This window comes from Anoplophora glabripennis, unplaced genomic scaffold, assembly GCF_000390285.2.
Source record: "Anoplophora glabripennis isolate ALB-LARVAE unplaced genomic scaffold, Agla_2.0 scaffold28, whole genome shotgun sequence".
NCBI classification, from domain to species: domain Eukaryota; kingdom Metazoa; phylum Arthropoda; class Insecta; order Coleoptera; family Cerambycidae; genus Anoplophora; species Anoplophora glabripennis.
This window is the reverse complement of record NW_019416423.1, coordinates 368,628-393,280: the sequence shown is the minus strand read 5'-3', so window position 1 is coordinate 393,280 and position 24,653 is coordinate 368,628. Positions and strand designations below refer to the sequence as shown.

Below are 24,653 nucleotides of genomic sequence, written 5' to 3'. Positions count from 1 at the left end.
TCATTTACATTAACGATTCATTCGTCACGATCGTCAAAGTTAGTCTTTAGATTTTCATTTAGTGCTTCAGGTTTTTACCTTTGTTCTCTTTAACGCTTACTTTATCCACCCAGCTTACTGCATGCGTGTGCATTTATAATATTTGCTCTGTCAGTGTATTTGCATAAGTCTAGAGGCAGGTACATTGAAAATTAATGCTATTATAGAATGTCCCCAACTACACCGTTATTATTAGAACTCAAAGCAAACTTTCAGCTGCAATAATATAACCAGTTTTAAATAATTTAGGAGTGTATACTTTTCGAAACTTTCAAAACACATGCAGTTACTTTTAACTATACCATTATTACGATATTTAACATTTGTTTTACTGAATAACAAAATAACCTTTGTAAAAACTCTTGGGATATCTCGATACTTTCATTGCAATATTTTTTCGATTAAAAACTCTTAAATATCTAAACGTGCCACATATAAGAGATGGTTCCCTTGATTTTTGAGTTATGTCTTGGAAATATGCAGACGTATTTTATCACCATCTCCATTATATCAAATGGTGATAATTTATATGCCTCTATTTGATATTCTGCTTCTAACATAAAAACTGTGTTATTTTGACTGATCTTCGTTATCTATCTTCCCTATATTTGTTTGCATTTTTACTTCAATTCTCTTCATTCTAGTGCAAATATCGTAAAAATTACATCAGAATATTTACCACAAGTAGTAAATATACAAAAACATATTAGCATATATTTGCACTGAGTACAGATTATTTCAATTTAGTAATTTTTAATCAATAACGACCTGTTAGTTCCCTCTGTTACTATAATCATTGAGTATAGCTACAAGGAATCGAGCAGTAACGACGCAACAGGTAGCAGATCGCCTCAGGAAAATAATCAGCGTTAACAGATCTCTTTCATTCGTAGACAATCCTATTAGTAACTTCCTAGAACAAGCTATAGGGATTTCTGTAGGATAATCCTCGTCTTACCTTCGCCTAATCCTGCATTCAAACTTGAATGCTCGTCAATGAGGCTGTAATCTCGGGTGGATCCGTAGAGGTGGATGAAAGAGGGGCCAAACGTGGGCAGAAATCCTGCAAGAACACGCGTTGGAACAGGCCCGGCCGTTTGGGGGATGTGTGGAGCAGGACAAGTCAGCTAAATTATTTTAACTGATTATGGAGGCAATAAGCGACCTCTCTTACATATCTCTTGCATATTTGAAAACTTAACTGCTTATTTTGATTTTGGATCAATTTAGACTTTTTGATGAAACCGGTTAAAACACACAAAACTGATTTTAAATTGTCTCATAAAATAAAAAATATATTTTTCAACCAAGTAAGGACTAGTGTTAAGATTAATATACGTATTTAAACATTAGCTTAACAGTTTAGCTGACTTACACTGGTCATAAGCTGAGGCCCATTCCATGACGTTGTAAGTGCCAGTTTAGTACAATAATCAAATTGTTATCAGGATAAACTGGAACACCAATGAAGGTAGTTACTATTTATAATATGATGAGAAAGTTACATAAACAATTTTTTTAAATAAATTATTTATAGTACACTATATAATAGGTGCAATTGTGCCTAGATTGATCCAGTTATGTATTTATTTGTTTTCACATTGACTTTTACACGACTGTATTATATTTTATTATACAGGGTGGCCCAATTAAAACAGTCCTCCTGAAATATTTCCATTGCAACAGGTTTTTTCGGAAAACCCCAAAACAGATCGACTTTGCTTTCAACTTGAATACGTATTAATTATTTTTGGGGTGTGGACTTTTGCTTTTAATCTACAAATTTTGTTGTTATACAGTGTTTTTTAAAACTTACAACCCGTACAAAATTGATGTAAGGTGATAATATCCGTTCATAACTTTTCATCTTTCGGACCATAATGACTATTTTTTATTTGATTGGGCACATTGTAAGTAACTAATTCGTAGAATGTGTGTATCCATATCGAAAAATGAAGTAACATGTGGTATGTATATCTTATCAACACTCATTAAGAATTGGCAGGCAGGTACAATGACTTAAAGATCAAACTAAAATTACAGTCAGCAGGATAATGTAGACATTTAAAAAACATTTTTTTGTACCCAAACCGCTCATTCAATCAAAATTTTGCAGGAGGCCTAAAAACTTCCAAATGGTATCACCTATCAAATAAAAAGTAGTTGTCCTTATTGCCCGTAACAGGAAAAGGTTATGAACGGATATACACATCAATTTTGTAGGAGTTGTAGGTTTTAAAAAACATTCAGTGTTCAATAATACGTAAGTATTCGAGTTATTTACAAAATTCAAAAAATTTTCACGAACTTTGAGGTCATCTAGCGACCAAACGAAGCGATTTCGGATGTAGGCGAATTAGCCTAAATATGTCTATTTTGAGTCCATGAATCTGTGGTCTTCCGTTGTACACGTTTTTCTGGGACACCCTGTATTTTACTTTTATGGTTGTTTACCTAAATAAGTGATATTTGAAAATATGTTACAGATAAATATTTGCTACAGAAATAATACGATGTTTTATTTGGAATATACATATTTATATGTTTGTTCTGAATGTTGGCCACATATACCTTCAATATTATTTAAATTTTTCTTGGTTTGTTTGTAGAGAAGCGTGTATAAAATCGTTTGGGAAAAGTTCTGTATTCTACGGAAAGCATTCTTTGATAGTTTCTGTTCAGTGAACAAAATTTCCAGTTCAGTGGACAAGATAACAGCGCTTTTCCTTCTTGTTTTACTAGAAAGAAGCAGAATTTAAAAGCGAATTACACTGGGTTAGTTTGTTTATAAGAATTTGGACTTTGTCTGCTTCAGGATGTTTTGTTAAATTTCGTGTATGGATTTTAAACAAAAATTTAACTTAAGAGTTTTACTTTTTACCTCATTTTCTACACAAACCGAGTAGTTTTTTTGAAAAAGGGTAAAAGGAATTGTTAATTTTGTTTTATAATCCATTTGGAGTTTGGACCTTATCTTAACTTCACCATCGTCGCTACAACACTCTGTATCAGTTTGTGGATGAATATAACGTCTATATAGAATAAACTGCATTGGACTTACAACGTGCTGGAACAAACTGAAAGTAATATACCCGTAACGATTCCCGTTTACCTCTAAAGTGGCACTTACATTGCTACGGAATAACAGCCTCACCTGGTCTCACCCTTCTCTCCGTCATTGGAGACGGTCTTCAGGTCTACGAAATGCGTGCCGATGACGGTGGGCTTGACGGGATCCTCGTCGCGAAGTTGGATCTTAATCCTCTGGCATAAAGGGGGGAACATCTCCGTGAAAATGAGCTGCTCGTTCCACACCGGCGCGTAGCTGTGTTTCTTCACGCTGGTTTTCCCCTGGAACAAGTTAACGAGTCATTTTCTTTTATCTTTGTCTTTCGGTTGGCCGAATGCAGTGGTTTTTTATTTATTAAGTACACTGATAAAAATAGTGGGAATTTAGAGGGACGTTTTATTTGCAAAAGTTTCTACATAAGCTGTTTAAGAATCAGATCAAACTCACTTGTACGAGGACGATATTTTATAATTTAATCAAACTACACTCAAAGTGCATTTCCATGCAAGTACTTGCTCATTAACAGTTTCAGCTTCACAGTTATTATTCATGAAGACTGCGGTATCACGGGGAGAACGAAGAGGCTTATTTCTAGTGTTTACTTTATTGCCTAAAATTCGGGGACATGGAGACTGGAAAATCGTTGAAAGCTCTGATGTACCAACCATATGCAAGCATCATAAATAATAATTTAATTTAATGCTGAGTTTAACGCTGTAACACGTCAGTTTGAATTTCAGTTGAATTATTAGAATTCCTCTGTAATATTATTATTATTACCGTAGGAAAAAAGTGTGCCTATCTCTATTTGTGGTAAACGGGATGAATACAAACTAATATGTGCCCAGAAACCATTCCGTAATGTAATATATGTGCAAATTTTCCGTCTGAATTGCGTTTAGAACATATAATGCCTTTTACTCGACTGCAATTGTAGTTCTTCTTTTTGCTATGAAATCGGTTCTTAAGAAAATGTGCGAAAATGTATTAATTAAAATCTCATCGATGTTAATCAAATGCAAGTAAGAATCGTTCTAATATATAAATCGTTCGTAAGAATATCAATGGTTGCCAGGACATATTTTTAATCAAGGATATGTTTACAAAGAAAACATAGTCAAATTGATATACAAAGAATATATTTTTTTAAACCTATAGTTGCAGTTCCTTAAAAGGCATAAGGCCTTATGAAACAGTATTTCTTTGTGTGCTGAATAATGCTATTGCAATAAGTACTTGAATTTTCATGTTATGAAACTATTTTAAAATTTAATGTTCACAGAGCGGTGAATTCGTTTGAGAGCAACAAAAAAATTAATTCTCTTCAACATTCGCTCGCTTGTTCGCGTATAACCTCTTCTGAAATGAAATACTTAGAAACATAAATCATATGAAGGAAACAGCGTGCGATGTAAGTGTATAAAAATTATAAAGGACTGTCTATATCTCAGTATGAGCAAGGAGGAATATATTTCTGAAAGTACAATATCCCAAGTCTTAACTGTAATTTATTGTGTAGCTTAATGTAATACCATATAAACATCAATTTATTGTAAGTATACCTATTTATAATAAGAAAAATAGTTGTGAGGTTTTTTATATCTTTCCAAGGATGATATGAAATATTTTAGAAAGAACAATTCACGATTTAAAAGTGTTCTTGTTAAATAATATACCAAATTCAGTTTTGATTTCTTTCTGATATAAAATCACAAATATCAAGCATTTCAATTATATATATATATTTGGATGGAAACTATGTAAAATTTAAGCGTTAGCTATATGCGTAGGTTCAAAAATTTGGAACCGTATCACTAATATTAATCAAGATATTTTGATGCCAATACATCCTACCCATTATATTGAAAAGTAGTGATAGGTATATTATTATTCCTTACAAGAAAATAAAATTGTTACATGATGGGTAAATAATGTTTAATATCACACTTTAAATATCGTGCGAAAGTTTCGTGACTAACTTGCCTCGTTCAATATAATTGTCATTTATATTTTTCCGAGTATTTTTCATTAGTTAGGTAATTACTACTATGATGAAATCTAGAGATAGCCAGTTCGACTTTAATTCAATGAGATATAAATAAAGAAGGTTAATTAAATACGCCCCTCTATAACAAAGTATAAATTCCGAAGCTAAGGTTTTTGGTAATGAATTCAAATTTATTAAAATTATCATTTTGTCTTTATTCAGAGGCATTGTATGTCTAGAAGAAAAATTAACTGCGGTTCTGTCAAATAAAATTAAGGATGAATACAAAAGGAAATTTCATTCTCGTTAATATCTGAAAAATTGTGCAGTGAGTTGAATATGAACGCAGTGACATATTACATGTCCTATAACTGTGAATTTTATAGTGATCTAATGTTTTTTGGAATTAAAAAATAAATCGGATAATTACATTATTATAACTATTCAAAATCACAACAGGCCAACCTTTGTGTAACCATAATTTATGTATTATATGTAAGTTAGAACTAAAAACAACCTTTGACCTGTTACACTATATTAATAGTTATTTATTGTATAGGTAAAGGTTTTAAGAAGCATTTTGTCCACGCAAGAATGTTTAAAATTATAATAAAAAAATATTCGCACGACTTGATATTTCTTACTAGTAAGTATTCAATGAAACGTTGTAAGTCTTTGTCATACCTACTGGTTGTACCTTGTATGTACCTTGTTTATTATCAATTATTTAATAAACAGTTATTATCAATTATTTAATAAACAGTTCTATCTGAATTTGGTAAAAATGCAAGAAAGTAATTGAGTTCCTGTGGCTGTTTTTGAAGAAGCTCAAGAAGCAATTTTCCATTTATTGCCAACGAAATCCAAGGAACATTACGAAAAAGTGTTCGCCGAATTTAACAAATGGAGAGAAAAACGGAGAGTAATGTCAATAAATGAGGAAGTCATGCATTTTTTAAACTTGAAGAAAAAATATACAATTTCATCTACGTGGTGGAAGTATTCGATGGTGAAGGCTACTATAAAGGTATACAAAAATATAGATATTGGAAAATATAACAAGCTTATTTGAAGAGTGAATCGAGAGCAAGCAAAAGAAACTGCAGTATTGGAAAGAGCACATATTGAAGAAATTTTAACTGGGGGCTTCAGATAAAGAATATTTAATGACTAAGATAACATCTTTACCTTTTACATTGTTTCAATACCTGACATCAAGACGGGCAATTCAAGAAAATTTACAACTATAGAAGAAGGATTTTGCGTGAATGCTGTTGAAATGTGCAGAACATATATTTCTCTGCGGCCAATTCGCCTAACACAAGACATAAGTATTCTTTTTAAGATACATCAGTCAAAAATGTACTCCTCAGCCTGTTGGAATCAACACATTGGCGAAGGTACCTTCAATAGTTGCTCCATTCCTGAATATCGCAAATCTAGAAGCATATACTGGCCATTGTTAAATAACGCAGTCTTTTAAAGAAATATCTTGTGGTTTATTTTCTTTTTAAATTAATATAAACTTTATATGACACTTGGCCGAGGCGCCTTGGTCATGCTAGTCATTAAATGTGTATAATTATCGAAGTTCGTAAATTTCTCTACGAGTTGCTAAAGCGACTGTTGGTTGACGAAGTTTGCGGCATTAACTGTGCCACAAAATATGATTACAGTTATATGAAGTTTAAAGCCCCTAAATCGGTATCGGTAAATTCGTACAACCCCTCCCATGACGAAGCTAGTTCAGCTTCGGGTAATTTTTAAAGGATGACATTCTCCTTCGATTTGTTGTACAATCAGTCCTTTCGGCTAATAAAAAATAATGTATTAATTTTATTTTTACTATGTCTGCTCAAACTTTTTGGGATATAACAGTTTTATAAATTTTGTCAACATATTTACTGTTTGGATTTAAGATACCTATAGTGTTGTTCTGTTTCTTTTGAACCTTGCTGAAACTTACCTACACGAAGTTGAGGATAATGTGAGAATACGACCCTAATTTTGAAAACTGTAATGGGAACTAATGTGTAGTAGAATTTCACCCCTTCTTGGCACGAATAATGTTTCCCTACGTTAATAGTGTCTGATGTAATAATTTATCAACTCAGGTAAGATTTCATTACTGAACAACGGCTAAAAAATTGGCGACAGGTCACAATAATGTGTTAATATGAAGGTATATGCTTTTGATATTGTATTTAGCTGCAACATATACATACGTAATCATCTCTGTGGGAATAATCATAGTTCGTTTGGCAGCGGGACCCAAATAGGGAGTTAATGTAAACAACATCTTTAACCATTGTAATCAGTTGTAAACAGATGAAAGGGAAACTTTGTTTATTTAGGATGGAAATGTGAGTTTAGGTATTTAATATACAGAGTGTCGAAAATTTGGCGACATGGTAATGCCCCTAGGGCGAACACAACTAAAATATCTAGAACTCTCCAGCATTTCCGGTTATACCGGAAGTCGACTCCAACTTCGTTAATTTAAATGGGACACCCTATATATTATTGCATTTTCGGATTCTACGTGAAATTTGAAGGTTACTTCATTAAATATTCCCTATACCTAGGGGTTATAGATTTTGAGATATTAATTTCTAAAGAAAAAAATTGACAGATGTCCGCAGAGATGCTAGTAACTTTTTTCAGGAGAGTGATGTCAATGTCCTTATAAATGTTTCCTTGTTTTTCTCTCTTGTATGTCCGTAAGAGTTCATTTAATTAGTTCTAAAATTTTACACTGCTGGCAAACGAACCCAAACGAGCTGTGAAAAATGTAAAACTTCCTGTAGCTTTTTGTTGATGACGTGTACACACTTACCATGAGCCCCGCGAAAGACACTTGAACGTAGGGATCCACGAGGTCGGTGAGTTCCCCGGTGAAAGCCTTCTTCACGTTGGCCATCAGGGAGGAATTCATTTTCGGTAAGCCGTCGGCCCTGTAAATCTTCACGATGAAACGGGCCCTCTGCCTGTCGGTCGGAACGCCGTCGGGCAGCAGCAAATTCCTGAAACAATCCAAACGAGAAATTAAATATGTAGAATAGTCTGTAATTGAACAGCATACCCATCTAAATTGATGAAGCAATATGAATGAATGAAACGAGAATCAGGGTAGGCCTAGGGGTTTTATTAGCGAGTACGCCCCACAGAGACTAGCCCCAGAACAATAGTGGCAGCTCGACGATTCCTAGCCTAGGCTAAGGAAGTACAATGTATATACTGACACGCTTTTTCCGGCGTTTTTCTTGCTGTGTCCAGTGTGCATTTGTGGGCGGAGTTATTTCAGACGCAAACTTATTCGTGTCTGTCTGTAAGTCTGTAACTATCGGCGACCAGGTACATAAGTCACGACATCTTTGAATATCAATCGCGTTTAAAATTATAATCGTATATACTTTTCATTGGCACAAACGGCCAAGCATTTTCTGTATTTCATTGTGTACAAACTTTAAAGGGACATCCTTGAGTTAAAAAACCATATGTAACTTTAAATACGTATTGTTCTAAAAACTGAAGCAAATATTTCACATTTTAGCCATATTCACAGTTTTACGAGCCGTACAGATAAATCTGGTACTACCCTATAAGTTCCTTCAATTTGAATCTTTGAAAAATAAAAAATTGTATAAGGTATAACGTTTACCGTCAAAACAAAAAATAATAAGGCTTTTCCTCTCCGACTCGTAATCTGAAGACCTACTTTCAAATCGATAAAAACTCAATTTACAGGTTTTTTTTATTCATGAATACAGATGTGTATGATTTTAAGTATAGAGGTATTTTTTTGTGCCGTCGCCGTCGGACAAAAAGTAAATAAATATCAAACCAATATGAGCTTATATTAAGCGTATTTTAATGTAAATAATGACAGCTTAGAGCTTAATTAAAGTTTATTCCTTTAATTTAAATTCAAAAAGAAAAGATGACCTTTTCATTACATCTTTCGGCTTTTCATCAGAGCATAATTCATTAGATGAAGATATTTAAAGAAGAGGTCTCAATATCCATCATGTCGTTTTAATAAAAAAAATATATACTGTACACATAATAGCGACGTCGATAAGAGTTTTTAGGAGACAGTACGTTAAAAAAGTTTTCTAACTTAAATGAAAGTAAACTCGATGAATGCCCAAGAAAAGTTCTACGAGATGTGCGACTTATTTTGGAAGCGATGGTAAAACCTGTTTGACTGACGATGAGTTTTATTAACGTCTTCATAAACTACGCAGGTCCGTTCAAGTTTTAATCAGAAAACTTCAAAAGGTGATATCGAACTTTGCCTGACCTTTACACACAGACATCTAGTTTGTTGCTTACTACACGAGGCTATTTTACTTATTGTTTTATTTGCACTGTTTTTTGTTGTCACTTTAATGTTCTGGAAAGAAGTGGTCGTTGCTCTCCAGATGGTTTAAAGATATCGCAGTAAAACTTTTTCCGGAAAATATAAGAAGAATTTTTTTCCTTATACTTAAAATTATTATTTTTTTAAAATACCATGTAGTTTTTCAGTTTATTAATAAAATTGCACTTCGGGTATATATCGATAATGCAAATAATACAGAGTCAATGAAATTTTACCCTGATACTACTCATACAACCACATAGCAAGTGATAAGTATTAAAGAATATTAAGTTCCATAAAAGTTATAGTTTTTTGTTTATTTTCATCTATATTTGCAAGCAATTATGCCACTTTTTCATGACATGGTTTTATACACGTACCAGGTACCTATATATTTTTAATAACTTAAAAATTGCTTCTAGATTTTCATGTTAATTTGTGTGGAAGTAAACTTCTACATAATTTCAGTAGGTTAAAAAAATGTGCAAAATATGGAGAGGATATTATCTATATAACCTGTTATATATTTTTAACAAAATTCATCACTCTTCTTAACTAACGGGATTATAATGAAATTCCGATGGAAAGTTCGTTAAATATTAATCTCATTACATCAGACCGCTCGGAATCGCAGGATATTCAGGATATTAACGAGCCAGGATAATTTAGTTCCCTTTTTTTTCACGCCCATTGATTATGTCCATCAAATATTTGCAAAATTATTAGTTTTTCTATTTTCGTTTTAATTTCACCATCAATCGAGCTTACAGGTAAAAAATAATTATTTTAAAATGTATATCAAGATTCTTATATAAATAAAAATAATATTCTGAAAATCTTATCAAATGATGTCAAATAATATTCATTGGCACTGAAAACCTGCACATGCAAAGGATATCTAATATCATAGACAAGATTCTGTGGAAAACAACTACTCTCCCGACTACACGTCTCGACAATCATAGCAATATTTAGTAATCAATCAGTAATTTATAAAACACCACACAAAAGAGTTATATTCTCAAGTAAAATACACCTTATTAAATGTTTAACATAATTTTTTATGTCACTACTGACTACTACAATTATTATTGTAGTACAAAAAAATATCTATATAGATGTCAAGGGGAACGGTATCGATTTCGTTGGTATACAGCCCCAAATAATATCATGAATATTTTAACAATACCGATATTGCCTTCTCCGTAGTTGTACCATTTCTCTTTTTTCCATCTCATACTTAGTAACAGACACCCTCTACAACCAGCAACTTCTCTTATTGAATTAATTTCAGAAAGCTGGAGGCGTAAATCGAAAAATAAAATAACAGTGTACCTACCTCGCAAAACTTTAGGATAGTCAAAACATGATTCTGTAAATAAAAGAATGGTCCCAGTCTTCGGAAATTGATAATAGGTCAAAGGAAAACATCTGTTCTGCTTTTATCCCACACGTTGTTTTTAATATCAGAAAAAATTTCATTAGCAGGTTCATGATTTCATTTTATTCCTCCATTATTTTTAAATATACGCGGGCGGACTAAACAGCTAGTAGCTAGTAAACATGCGGTACCCCCATTCCGTCTTTCACTGCTGTAGGACGGTAACCATGACCACCACTGTAAACACTTTATAGATTTAGAGGCGAGCTACGAGGAGCCCACGTATTCAGTGTTTTTCAAATGAATTTTTCAAGTCGAGTTAAATTGACTGCAACAATTTTTCAGACAATGATTCAAAATCATTCATCTACTTTTCGTTTAAACACCCCGTATATAACAAACGCGTAACTAATGGTGCGTTAATTATGGTTTCTAGTTTATAAGATTGTTAGGAAAGTTAACTTAAGCTGCTATTTCATGTTATTAAATGTTGCGTTGTGCTAGGAGCAAGGAAAAATGCCCGCAATAAAGCATTTCAGTTCTGAAACTATAAATACATTCATTGTGGTATTTTGTCCTTGTAACTATTTTTATAATGTCATTTTTCTTCGTTTGAATTATATCAATAATCTTTATTGATATTTTTACTGGGTTCTGAATTTTAAATAAGCTATTTCACACGCTAGGTATGTACATGCATGGAAAATTTATTACCATTTATATAAAAGTTTACCTTTATTAAATCATTCCATGCAATAATGTACCAGTGTATTTGATGTATGTCAAGGTGCTGCGTTATGTTGATAGCACTTCGTGGGGTACGTGGGGTCTTTCATTAAAAAAAAAACTATCTTCCCCGTTTCGTAGAAGGCAAAGAAAAATTTAATTTTGGTTGCAAGAGGTAGAAATAATTTCATGCGTAACTTTTTCTCCTTCACCAATATAGCCATTACAAACTCTATTTTAGACAGTTTTATTTATTTGAAACAAATTTGATTTATATTTTTTAGGCACTCGTAGTAAAAAAAATAAGCTATAGTGCAAGCATACATAATCTAAACCCATGGTACACAGAAAAAATTAATTAAAATGAACGAAAATAAGTTGAGAGTAGCCTTAATTATAATAGCAAAACCATAAAATTTCATAATCACTGTTGGAATTGACCACCTCCTATGAAATTTTGATCTGCTGTAACGATTCCCTTTTATTCATTAAATATATACATTACAAAATAAATTTAAATCCAATATGACTAGATAGAGCCTTGTAGATATTTTAATTTTAATCCATCAGTCATTTAATATTTCTATTGAATTTGAATAAAGCGCGCTTGTTTTTCGAGTTTGAATTATAGTGCCCGATTTAATAGACAGAGGGGGCTAGTAGAGTTAACAATAACAACAGGGAGTGCGGTGGGTGGTTTGGTAGAACGCGGATGCTCGAAAAATTCCAGTAAATAAATAACATATATTAGTAATACTAGTATTGAGATTTCTGTTAACCCGTTACAAAGCACCCCCAGTACTGGGAAATGTGAACAAAAATAGTGAGTGACAAGTTAGTGCAATGTGGTTGTGGTAGTGTTGTGATTTCCTTCTCTGCTTCTCCGACCAGCCATTTTGCTATCGCCGATGGACATTGGACAGTCGACAACAACTGTAAGTTATTTGCATGCATTTTAGTAAACATTAAGCACGATTTTTGTAATGAGTTTTAATAGTCTTATTAGTATATTTTGGTTGGAAACTCCACCTTATTGCTAGTATATCGGTTCTTGCATCGATCAACCATCCATCACCGACCCGACTAGGCTTATATCAAACACGATAGCAGGCAAGCTGCTGCTGCTGCAGCGCTAACGCCGCTAACGCAGTATTCACCTAGCATCTAGCAACTGATGTCACAAACATCGTACACATGTACGTTTCGTAGCCTCGCATCGGCCAGAAATTTTCAAATAAATCTGTATTATTCATTAAAATTTCCGACTCATATCTGACAAGACTACTTTTTATTGCGTATGCAGTTGATTTCAGTTAAATATAAAAATAACCGAACCTGCCTATTGTATGATTTAAGGTCTGGACAAATTTTAGCAACACAATTAGGTATTTGTATCTATTTGGAAAACGGCACTGGACCTATGTCATGCATGTCTCTAGCGGGTCTAATACTGCAAGTATTTTGATAAATTTTCACTGTTTCATAATTATAAAACTTACGCCTCTATATCGTCCTCGTCCTTCTCGCTCTTCGGTGGCACCTTGACGGTATCTCCTTTGCCGATGACGCTGATGTCGCACTTGAGGTAGCCCTTGGGTCCGCCGGCGATGTCATCTGGATCGGTGAGCAGGGCCCATTTGTGGTAGAACTGGTGATCTAGACACGAGAAATTATGTATGCTTTTATCCGGACAACCACGTACATTCCTACGTTAATGTAAATATTCATGGAACGAGCAGGGCAGGCTGAGATTTAAGTTCAAGCTACTTGAGGCGTGCATGCATTGTTCAGGGGGCACAGTCCTTTATGCTTTAATTGCACCGTCCTGAGATGCCCTGGTGGAATGGCTTTTCTGTGCGAGTTACAATAGCTTGTTTACTAGTGTTTTGTACTTGTGAGGGTAGGTTCGTTATTTGATAATTGTTGTTTTCAAATATTAAAAAGAATGACGAAATTGTTTATCTGAATCGATTATAAAAAGTGACCTGGTGGTAGCTTGATAAAAATTATGATTTTTTCAGAAAAATATACGACTTTTAAAAAAACTCATCCACCGAATTTGACGGCACTCAAATCTGACTACTGATTTCAGAAAATCGTTCTTGATTGTAGTGAGCAAATATTCATTTGTAGTACCAAGAAAAAAGGGTAGAGCTATATTTCGTTTATAGTTCCGCGAAAATTAAGTGTACTCAAGATGTAGTTACAAAATAATTTGCTGTTGCTTGTAGTAAGTCGTTTGTAGTTCTTCGAAATTTAACATATAGTTACTATACCCGAGCTAGGTGTCTAAAATCGTTTGTAGTAACGTTTATTTCGTTATAGCTGCTTGAAATTTGACTTATAGTCAATATAATCCAAAATAGATGTCTTAAATCTTTTGTAGTAGCGTTGATTTCTTTTTGCTTTTCCTTGAAATTTGATTTATGATCCAAGGTAGGTAGTAGCTCTTATATTTTCTTTGCTGTTCTTCGAAACGCATTTATTATTTATTTTTCTCTAAGTTTTGGGTCTAAAACCGTTTATATCAGCTTTTATTTCACTTGTAGTACCTTAAAATTTGATGTATAGTCAATATAATACATGACAAGTCTCAAAGTCGTTTGAAGTAGCAATTTTAGAGCCAGAGGTTGGAGAATAGCGACCCTACGTTAAATTTCGGAGACCTACAAACGAAATGAGCGACTGGAGAAGATTTTTTAATTAAAATCTAGTTCAAAATAAATAAAGTCCGTTTGTAAACAGTGCTTTTAGGCAAAATAATTCTTTATTAAAATATCGGAACCGCCTAAATACAAATTTAGTATTATTTGAATTCTCTGCTTATATTATTATTACTGGACATTTAGTCCAATTAACTAAGCCTTTAAATCGAAATTTTGTCAACTTGGCTGAATTTTTGATATGAGTTAGTTTAAGGTATATTATAACAATAAGTGAGAGTAATTTTTTGTTCAACCCCCGGCCAAGGGTGGAAAAAGATAAAACAAAGGGCTTTTTCAAGATAACTCAAAAAGGGTAAGAGCTAGAAAAAAAAGTTTTTCATGAAAGTTGTAAAGCAGACAATTCTACATAAAAATGGCCTCTTAACTTTTTCTTGTACTATTACAATTAACAGAGTTAGGGAGGCTAGAAGTTAAGGGAAGATTTCAGAAATTTAAAAAAAATCATAACAAACAGAAAAATGATTGAATTTTGTAATTTTTTTTTTCAATCTGCTCTAAAATATGTAACTTTTCTTTTCAGAGAAATAGATATATTTTTTAATTTTTAATAAGAAAGTTATAACAAAAAATCAAATTTTTAATCGTTAATTTTAATGATTTAACAAAATTAAATTTCTGAAATCTTCCCTTAACTTCTAGCCTCCCTAACTCTGTTAATTTTAATAGTACAAGAAAAAGCTAAGAGACCATTTTTATGTAGAATTGTCTGCTTTACAACTTTCATGAAAAACTTTTTTTTCTAGCTCTTACCCTTTTTGAGTTATCTTGAAAAAGCCCTTTGTTTTATCTTTTTCCACCCTTGGCCGGGGGTTGAACAAAAAATTACTCTCACTTATTGTTATAATATACCTTAAACTAACTCATATCAAAAATTCAGCCAAGTTGTCAAAATTTCGATTTAAAGGCTTAGTTAATTGGACTAATTATAGCGTTCGTGTTAAAAAAACCGGCGTTTGCAAACCGTTCGCAAACTCATACAACTGACCGAACAAAGTGCGAAACATGTCGAATCTTTACATGGTTTAAATTTTTTCTTTCAGCCGAATAATGTTTTTCCCATTTGCATAAAGCTAGGTGAAAAAAACTGAAAAATAAGAGACAGGATGGGAGAAATATAAATTATAGGTAGAAATAGCTACAGTGAATTAATTTTTTTTAGAAATATTTTTAATAAAACCTTTTTAATATTTTATGTTATTCTGATAGATAAAAATTTAATTTTTTTAATTTAAAATTCCAAAGCTACATTTTTAAAATATGGAAATGTGTTACTTTTTAACAAAATTTTATATTTTTAAATTCTTTTGTCAAAAAATATTTATACTAACAACTGTTTTTTAAAAAATAAAGTAGTAGTAGTAGTATTAATTTTCAAAATTAAGTAAATAAAATATTTTATAAAAAATTTCCAATCTAATATTTTCTTAGCTTAAGAAAGTTTTTATACATTTTTCGAATTTCTAGAGGGGGCAGCTGCCCCTGCCCCCCCCCCCTTGGCGACGCCCTTGTTTCAGGGTACTTCAATATTGCCGATATTCGATCACACAATAAAAAAAAATTAATTTAATTTAATTTAAAATTTAATGATTGATATTTTCATTATTTGTATAAATTATCTATGAAATAAACTTTAGACTGATTTTTGACATTTTGGATAAACAAAAATTTGGCCAGATTTATAAAAAATATTAAAATATTGATTTTTGAGGTTGTTTTTGAAATGTTTTCTTACTTATATAATTGAAAAGCTAAAAAAATGCTGTATTTGCTCAGCTTAAAATTGAATATGACGGCCATAAGAAAAAAAGTTGACGTTGGTTTTTCGCAGCCGAAACGTCGCAATGAAAATCTAAATATACAGTGAAATTCCTCGCAAGAACTTGCTGTGGAAAAGTGTTCAGATTTAAAAAATCCTCTAAATAAAAGAGTTACAGACGATTTTTGAAAATGTTACATTTACTTTTTTCAAAATAACTCAAAAACCTGAAGAGCTAGGATGGGTCTGTAAGGGTTTAAGTTAGCAACAAAACTGTCTAAAACATTTTCCTATCTCTTATAGTTTCCAAGATACCAATACATGCATCACGAAAATGGCCCACACTGTATATTATTTTACCAAATTTCTTTAACAATTATGGTGATTTAGTTAAGGTAAAGCTCAATAAAACGAATTTATCACGGCAGCGTATCAATAGTACGAGTAATATAATATAATAATATCCGATTATAGATTCCGAACGGTAATTTTTCAAAATCCTGCTGTGTCGAACTAACGTTAAATAACGTGGTCTGAGAAGGGTTTGCGAACTTTGCCGAGACATGAATGATGGACAGTAAACCATTTATTTGATTGAGAAGTGTGTGGATACATTCATGTTTACGTAGTCGATTTGTAGAAAATGATGGTAGGTACGTAATAAAAGTGCTCTGGAATAAATTATAAGTAAATTGACATTATTTTTTTATGAAGATTTTGAACGTGGATGAACGATGGAGGGCTAACAATACTCGTTAAAATGAGAAAAAAGATTTTATAGCCATCACTTTAAAATCGATGTAGAAAACTCTAATCTATACAGAGTGGCCGCTTTTAAAGTGTACACCATCAATATTTCCTGAACTACTAGAAGATATACAGGGATGGTTAGATTACAAAAAAGTTGCATATTTTCATGCCATTTTGAATTATGTAAAGAAATTGGAGGGAAGTTGCACCGTTCCTGAAATCTCTTCCAGGCATCCTAGATCCTTGTTTTCATGACCAACTTTTGATAATGATAATGGATTTTGGCAAAGCATTAAATTTCGAGTTAAACGATGTTAATACTTGAGTGAAGAGACTTTATTAAAGGTCAAAAAACGTAAATATGATTTATTCAGTTCAATTTAATTTTATCGTAGTAGTTATGGAAAAAACAAACGAAAATATTGACATTTCTGTTTAATAGTAAATAAACTATCATTTACTGCTGTAAATAACTGTTCAAGTGTTTATATTATTTATTTGTAATGGCACAATATTTTCAGCTTTTCAGTTTCAGTTTTTTCAGCTTATTTCAGGAACGGTGCAAAACAATAATAAATAAATTGCCCAAATTATTTACTTTGAGTTGAATTGAGTATTTACGGTTATTTACGTTTTATAACATTATTATTTGATTTTTTGATAAAAAGTTTATGGATCATAGTCACAATTGAACGAAAATTAATAGTTATTATCTATGTTTCAAAGCAAATAACAATATAAAATGCCAATTGTCATTTAAATAATTCTTTTAAATATTCGAAACAACTTATTTTCAATTTTATATTCCGAATACAAAGGGTAGGTTTTTAATGAATAATTAGACATGTGGCAGCGGGATAATCCTTTGACCAAAATATTTAAGATATAATTTAAAATGTGCCTTCTTACCGAGATATAGGGTGTTTTATTTTAATTACCATAAACTTTTAATAAATAACATTATTATTTATATAAAGTACCTAAGTCAGCAAATTTTTAAAAAACTTTTACGTCAACGTGACATCAGCAAACATTATGTTATTCATTAATAGTTTATGTGACAATTTTTTTCTCCATTGATAGGACAGTATAACTGGCGCCCCCTAGACGTGACAGCAACACTGTTTGCATATTCGTATTTGCCACCTCAAAAAATGTAAAACTACAAATTTTCAAAACAATCTGTCCATACATACTTAAAATATAGCAAAAAATTGAAAATACTTTTACAACTTTAACACTGTAGAACGAAAAGGAGCAACGAAAAATTGACTAAGGCATGTTTGGCTCAATCACTATACTTTGACGTTAACAATCTGTCATTAAGCTGTGTACCATTATTAATGACTCACCCTGTATATTGTAATTTCTCGTTCCCTGTTCATGACATAATAGCCGACATAGTAGGAAAGAAAATATAACATTTTTATCTGAATTAAAGAGGACTCCAATCTACCCCACTACACTTAAACGTTTTAGAAATTAAATCTTCATATTTTGGTCCAAGGATCATCTATCTGGCGTATGTCCAATTATTATTAAACACCCTGTACATGCAGGAGTACGTATTTTTAGTGTGCTTGTGTGAGAGTGTGCAGCACAAAGCATAGAGGCAGTTTGCAAAGGGCACGTCCAACATAATTTCACTCGTGTGCCTTTCTGTACAGGGTTCTAATGAGACAGTTAAGGTCGAATTTTAATTAAAACCTCACGGATTTACGGGGGTGGCAGGTGCGACAGCGAATTATGAACTTTTTCGGCAAATTGGATCGGGTATTAAAGGCTTAAAAAAATGTATTAAATTTAGAAACACGGAGATTATATACGAACGAACTTAAACTGCGGTTATAAATGTGAGGTTAAATTTAGGGGGAAGTTGTTTCTCGAAATGCAAGACGGAAGCTTCTTAATTGGATACTTTGAAACAAATTAGAAACAAATGAAGTAAATAAACCTGAGGCGAAAAGATCAGTAGGACTTATTTTTACTTTTCTCGTTAAAATTGCCCTTGAATGTGCAGATAAGCCTGGGGTAATATGAAAAAACGCGGCTTGTTTACAAACAAAAGATACAAAACAATGTAACATTGCCTTTTTGATCTCTGTCATGGAATTTTTAAGGTGTTTTTTGAAACAAATGAACAAAAACGTTGTATATTACAGGAGCGTAACATTAACAGTTTTCAAAATACAGCCAGTATTAATATTGGGGAATTTCATCACAACGTGACAACAGCGCCACAACTATTATTGTGATTATTCCAGTTTTTAAATAAATAAAAGAAAATGTATCGTTTTCTAGTATGAAAATAGTGTTGTGCTTAAATTTTAGCTCGAATTTTAGTAATTATGAATCTCTTAAAACAAACCTTCGATTCCAATTTTTGGGCACTCGCTGGAAAATTATCACGTATGGTAAACATTTAAAAAAAGCTGGGAGAAACACCTCAAAAAAAGGAAATAGTGGTACGCAAAAAACACTCCGTCACGGTAAAATTCCAGATACCAACTGAATTGCGTATTGCTGGTTGTTGGAATGCTTAGTACCTCGTGTTAATCGCCGCGCTGTTGTCATTTTGCTTGAAATGTATTTTATCGAATTTTAAATTTATTACAACGCTAAGTATTTTTTAGAATTAAGCATAAAGGTGATAAACATTGTATTTTGTGGTATTCTATGTACCCAGTTGTGTCAATATTCATAATTTTTTTCTCGGAAATGGTCGAGTTTAGGACCCACGTCATATAAGTTTTTTTTGTTTATTTTAATGTATTCTATCGTCTGCTAAAATTAAGGCTGTCAAACTTCTAACACCCTGTATATTACCTATACAAGGTCGGAAAGTCCCCATGGTTCATCGACCGTTACGTGAGAGCGATAAAGCAAGTCATAGAAATCCGTGCGATAGAGAAAGATGGCTATAATGAAGGCATCTAATAGTCACCCCCCATTTCGCCCTTCCACAAATAAGAAGTGGATCTTATTTGTGGAAGGGTGAAATGGGCGGTGATTATTAGACGCCTTCATTATAGCCATCTTCCTTTATCGCACGGATTTCTATGACTTTCTTTATCGCTCTCACTTAACGGACGATGAACCATGGGAACTTTCCGACCCTGTATTAATAACTGCAGTGAAAGTAAACCATTAGCCAGGTAATTTAAAAATCCCAGGTAACTTTTGTATATTATGGATTATTATTTTTTTAATCTGTGTCCTTGCTTCTTGCCGTAAATTTTTTAGCTCTTAGCTCTAACAAAAATTTCATGATTTTTTAATTTAAACTGAAATAAAATGTATTATACTGTACCTACACTATTACAATAATCAATTAAAGTACCTTATAATGTAACAAACAGGATAAGAAAAGAAACTTCGCGATTAAAACTTACCGTGTTTTGGATTTATTGGAAATTACGACGTAAAGGAGAGTTGGCAGAACTTCAGGGCCGATTTTTTACGCCAAAACTAATTAATTTTTTGCTTAAGAGTCTTATTTAACTTAAACCTTTTCGTAAGGGCATTCAAATATTTGAACAAAAGTGAGAGGGAAATTTAAGCAAAAGGGCAAATGTAACAAAGATAGTTTAGGAGTTTATTCGCTAGTTCTTTGAAAGATAAATACAAATTTTTGGTCGACTATTAAAAACTTTGCGTTTAATATTTACGTAACTTTCATATAAACTCGTAAGTAGACCATGGAAAATAGTAATTCATCAACAAGAACCGAAATGAATATCAGGGTAGGCCTAGGGGCTCTGATAGCAGGTCCGCCTCCACAAAGCCTAGCCCGAGAGGGAAATGCATTTTAAGTCTAAAACAATCCAAAAAACCATCGTGTTTTCAATATAAACACGAACTGTGAAAGCTTTAAAACCACCAGCGTATCACATGTGATTTTTTTTTGTTTTTTACCTTTGTGATTCAAATGTGATATTAATTACCGTTTCGACGTAAAAAACATCTGTGTAATATAAAATTTTATTAGGTTCACCCCAAAAGCAGCGAGGGATCGTGTGGATTTTGGGGACAGCAGGTGAATATTATTTTACGGGTTTAATATGGCAAAGCTATTTCGTGCGTCTGGATAATAAAATTACCTTTAACATATTAATACGTACTGCATTGTGGTTATTATATTTGATAAGAGTGATTCGTGCAAAATGTAATGTTATAAAATTATTTATAACCCTGGAATGAGTTGTTAAATATGTTTTTGAAATTTAACTGCGATTCATTCTCATACAAAAGAATATCCTACAAGGGGAGGAAGACTTTAACAGATATAGAAGTTAGAAAATTCTCTTTTTATATTTTCTAAACAACATTCAAATTAAATTTGGTATACGTCTTATCTGGATAGGTCGCTTTAAAATGTAATATCCGGTTCCTCAAACAAATTAATGGATGAGATATGAGCAGTCGTTTTAAATAATTACTAAAAAAGTAGTACGGTTCCCTTTCACGTAAAAATGATTAATTTATTAATGAGGACTTCAGTTTTAGATGAAAAAGGGGTTTTGATATTGTTTTATATTACAGTTTTACCACAAATTATTTTTTTTTTGGTGGAATATATCAAATTAATTTCTTGTTTTACCATTTTTTTTTGCAAATTTCTATTAGTTGACAAAATATAAAGAAATATATGTAATTTTTTTAATGTTGCTGTTTCAAAGATGGAAAATCTCTTCGAAAAACACTTTTTATTTTAAAAACCTCAATACTCATTATTGAGTTCAAAATTAAATCTGATTTACCCTGTATGAAAAGAGCGTATTTATATGATGATGATAATCATTTTCTTTGTTTCTAGTCTCTTTTTATATTCGGAATATATTTTTTCCCTGTTTAGATCACTCTTATAACAGCCGTTCGTGATATACTGAATTTGCTATATACTGGCATATATTCTATAAAATGGCGAACGCGCTGGGAGTAGTTCTGTATTTTGGTACGTTGAGCAACAATGTCTATTTTAGGCCTTTCTCGCATCTAATACCGCACCAGTTTGATCCCTGAGGTTTTAATAAAAATTTCTTTGCGTCAGCGCATGACCTTTCTCAATCTAAATGAAACAGTAAACACGGCAGTCCAGTTAAGTCTGTATGTACAAGGATTTTAAGTGTTCAAGGCCAGTTTCGTAGAAAATTGTGCATGTCTGGAAAGAAAAATAGTCATGTAATAGACAAGGTGCAAAACCATTACAAGGTACATTATATAGTTTGTAATATGAAGGTGATGGACAAATAAGACATGAAAGGGTTGATGGCGAAATTATTTGAACAATTTGTTCACTATTCCAAAAAAAAAGGTTATTATTTTATAAAATCACAACGTGGCAATTCCTGACACTGCGTTCTTCGTTTATGTTTTTTTTTTGTAACAGTGAGGGCTCTACCGGTTTCTTAAATCCGTTTAAATACAACTCAAAATCATATATTTATCATACATATAATTTGAATTTTTTTACTTATTGAACTTTTGTGTAACAAAAAATGTTACAGAATGATTTCCTCGCATCGAGATGACGTTTGATACGCAATATAAATTGTATTCCGTATTCCCCAAATTAAATGTGACAATAAATACTGGTAACGGGGGAAGATTTTAATGAGTTAGAAAGCGTATTTGACTAATTATTGTGATAATATGTGAGCAGGCTGTGTAAATATAAGGATAATATGCGGTATATCAATCAAAAAGTTAGATGGGGTAGTATTATCAAGGCAGATCATTTGATATCGCCATTAAAAACATATACAGGGTGATTGACCAGGTAATCGGAAGGCCCAATAAAGACAGAAAATTGAAAAAAAATACTCGGGATAAGCAAAAGATAAACAAATTACCCCTTAACTTGGAGCCCTACTTCGCAATAAGGAATGCGCTAGCCGGCGGAATACAATGCGTTCGTACGTTGAAGCGAAACAGCAGATTTCCCGTCTTAAATTTTGCAATTGGATTATAAATCAAAGTGCAGGGGGTCATCATTTTATTAACAAAGTCCTATGTTTTTATGAACAAATAAATAACACTTGTTAAAGTGTAAGAAAATATTTTATTCATTCATATGTCTAGCTAAAAAGCTTTGTTTACTAAAAACGCACTAACAACTAGGTTAATAACCGAATTTTTCAGCATAAATATGCTTTAATTTTTTTTTTTCATCGCGTATTCGTATTCTACTCATTTCCCCCTACTTTCCCTTAAAATTATTGACATGGCTGAATCACCCTGTATAACAAGAGTTACAAATTCTGTTGGTTACGAATATTGTACAATAATCATCTGCATCTTTTTCGAACCACCGAATGTTAAGACATTTGGGACAGAATTCATTCGAATTGAATTTCTAAACCCAAAATTCCTTACGAATTGTCATTTAATTTCATGAATTGAGAAAAGGACGACGGAATGACAACAAACAAACTTCCTTTTTGTCTTGTTTAGTTCGTTCGAAACAAACATTCAACATTTAATATAATTTCTATTTAATAATTTATAGTAGTTTGTTTTTTCACATATTTAATAAAATTATTGAGTTAATTATAACAATTAAGTGATCATTTAAATAATTTTTTTGCTCAGAAATCGTTAATTCTACGAAAAAATTGCAATAGACCTTTTTTGTTTAGAATGAATCAGGCTATTTGAAATGAATTTTTATATAATGATATTAATAAGAAAACAAGTTACGTATGAAACAAGTCTTAGGGGTGGTTTTTTCCACCCCTTACAAATGTAGGGGAAAATCAACAAATTTATTTACCGAGTGCCTTTTCGACAGCAGAAAACGTCTATTTAATTTAATTTCTGTCACTTTTTTGTATTTCAGAAAAAAATTAAAACCCACTTTTTTGGCACCCTCTTTAATCGGTTGTATCTTCACACAGATTTTCAAATGCATTTTTTTTATATGAAAGACCCACCTGATTTTTCGGCAGGGAATCAGCCCCTGAATTTTTTCGCACATATATTTACGCCCTGTATACAGGGTGTCCCAGGCCCTCAAATGTGAAAATAAAAAACTTATTTTTATATGCAGTCTCTAAACTATTCACATCAGCATGATGTGAATAGTTTTTTGGTGATCGGTAACACATGCGTACAACTTGTTTTTGATGTTGTAAGTGAAAATTCATTATGCCTAGAACGCCAGGGACGGACTATGCCCAATGGTTAAAAAGCCAGAATCTGCCAGTATCAAAAATAAGTTCCCTGAAGAATTTGCCAACAATAATACCCTCTTGATTTAACTCGGTAAAATTAACAGTTTAGGAAATATTTGTGATTTTATGTCACAGTGCACTTCGACCGTATAAAGTACAGGGACACCCTGTATAATTATAATTATGGAGAAATTATTTTTAAAAAAAATTTTGTTTTGAGAAGAATGTTATTTATAACTAGAATTTTGAAGAAAAAATGAATTACAATAAGCCAATTCCATATTCTCACCTTTAATTTGGAATTTTAACTGTTGAGTCTACTTTTCTACAAAAAGTCAATGTTCAGAATCTATTCAGTTTATATGGAAATTTCATTTGCTATATTCTACATATAAGCGAGGTGCACTAACTCGAAAGTCATTTTCTGTCGTATGAAAAATTTCGTCTTGTAAAATCTAAAAAAAAAATTGTTTCTACTACGTCAAAATTCATGCCCAACTCTCTACGAAGCCCAGCCTTGGGGGGACACCGAGCGGGCGGGGTATCTCGTACCTGGTTGAGACCACACGGTAGCAATGTCTAATTTAAAGCTGCCCAATAATTTGTTACCCCGGAGAATGTTCCGAGACTGCAACACCTGCCAGCGAAAAGAAAAAAAGAAAGTAGCGAGAAACGAATAGGGG

At 32.3% G+C, this 24,653-nt stretch overlaps 1 protein-coding gene across 1 annotated transcript in view; it reads right to left on the bottom strand.

Moving 5' to 3' along the window:
- The window catches only part of LOC108909875 (otoferlin-like), a 93,009-nt gene that overhangs the window by 27,795 nt on the left and 40,561 nt on the right, over positions 1-24,653 (bottom strand). The window contains exons 8-12 of the mRNA XM_018714315.2: positions 24,523-24,607; positions 13,066-13,222; positions 7,933-8,119; positions 3,204-3,390; positions 998-1,102 (exon numbers count right to left, since the gene is read on the bottom strand). Coding sequence (XP_018569831.1) covers positions 998-1,102; positions 3,204-3,390; positions 7,933-8,119; positions 13,066-13,222; positions 24,523-24,607 — 721 coding nt within the window. The remainder of the gene's footprint in view (positions 1-997; positions 1,103-3,203; positions 3,391-7,932; positions 8,120-13,065; positions 13,223-24,522; positions 24,608-24,653) is intronic.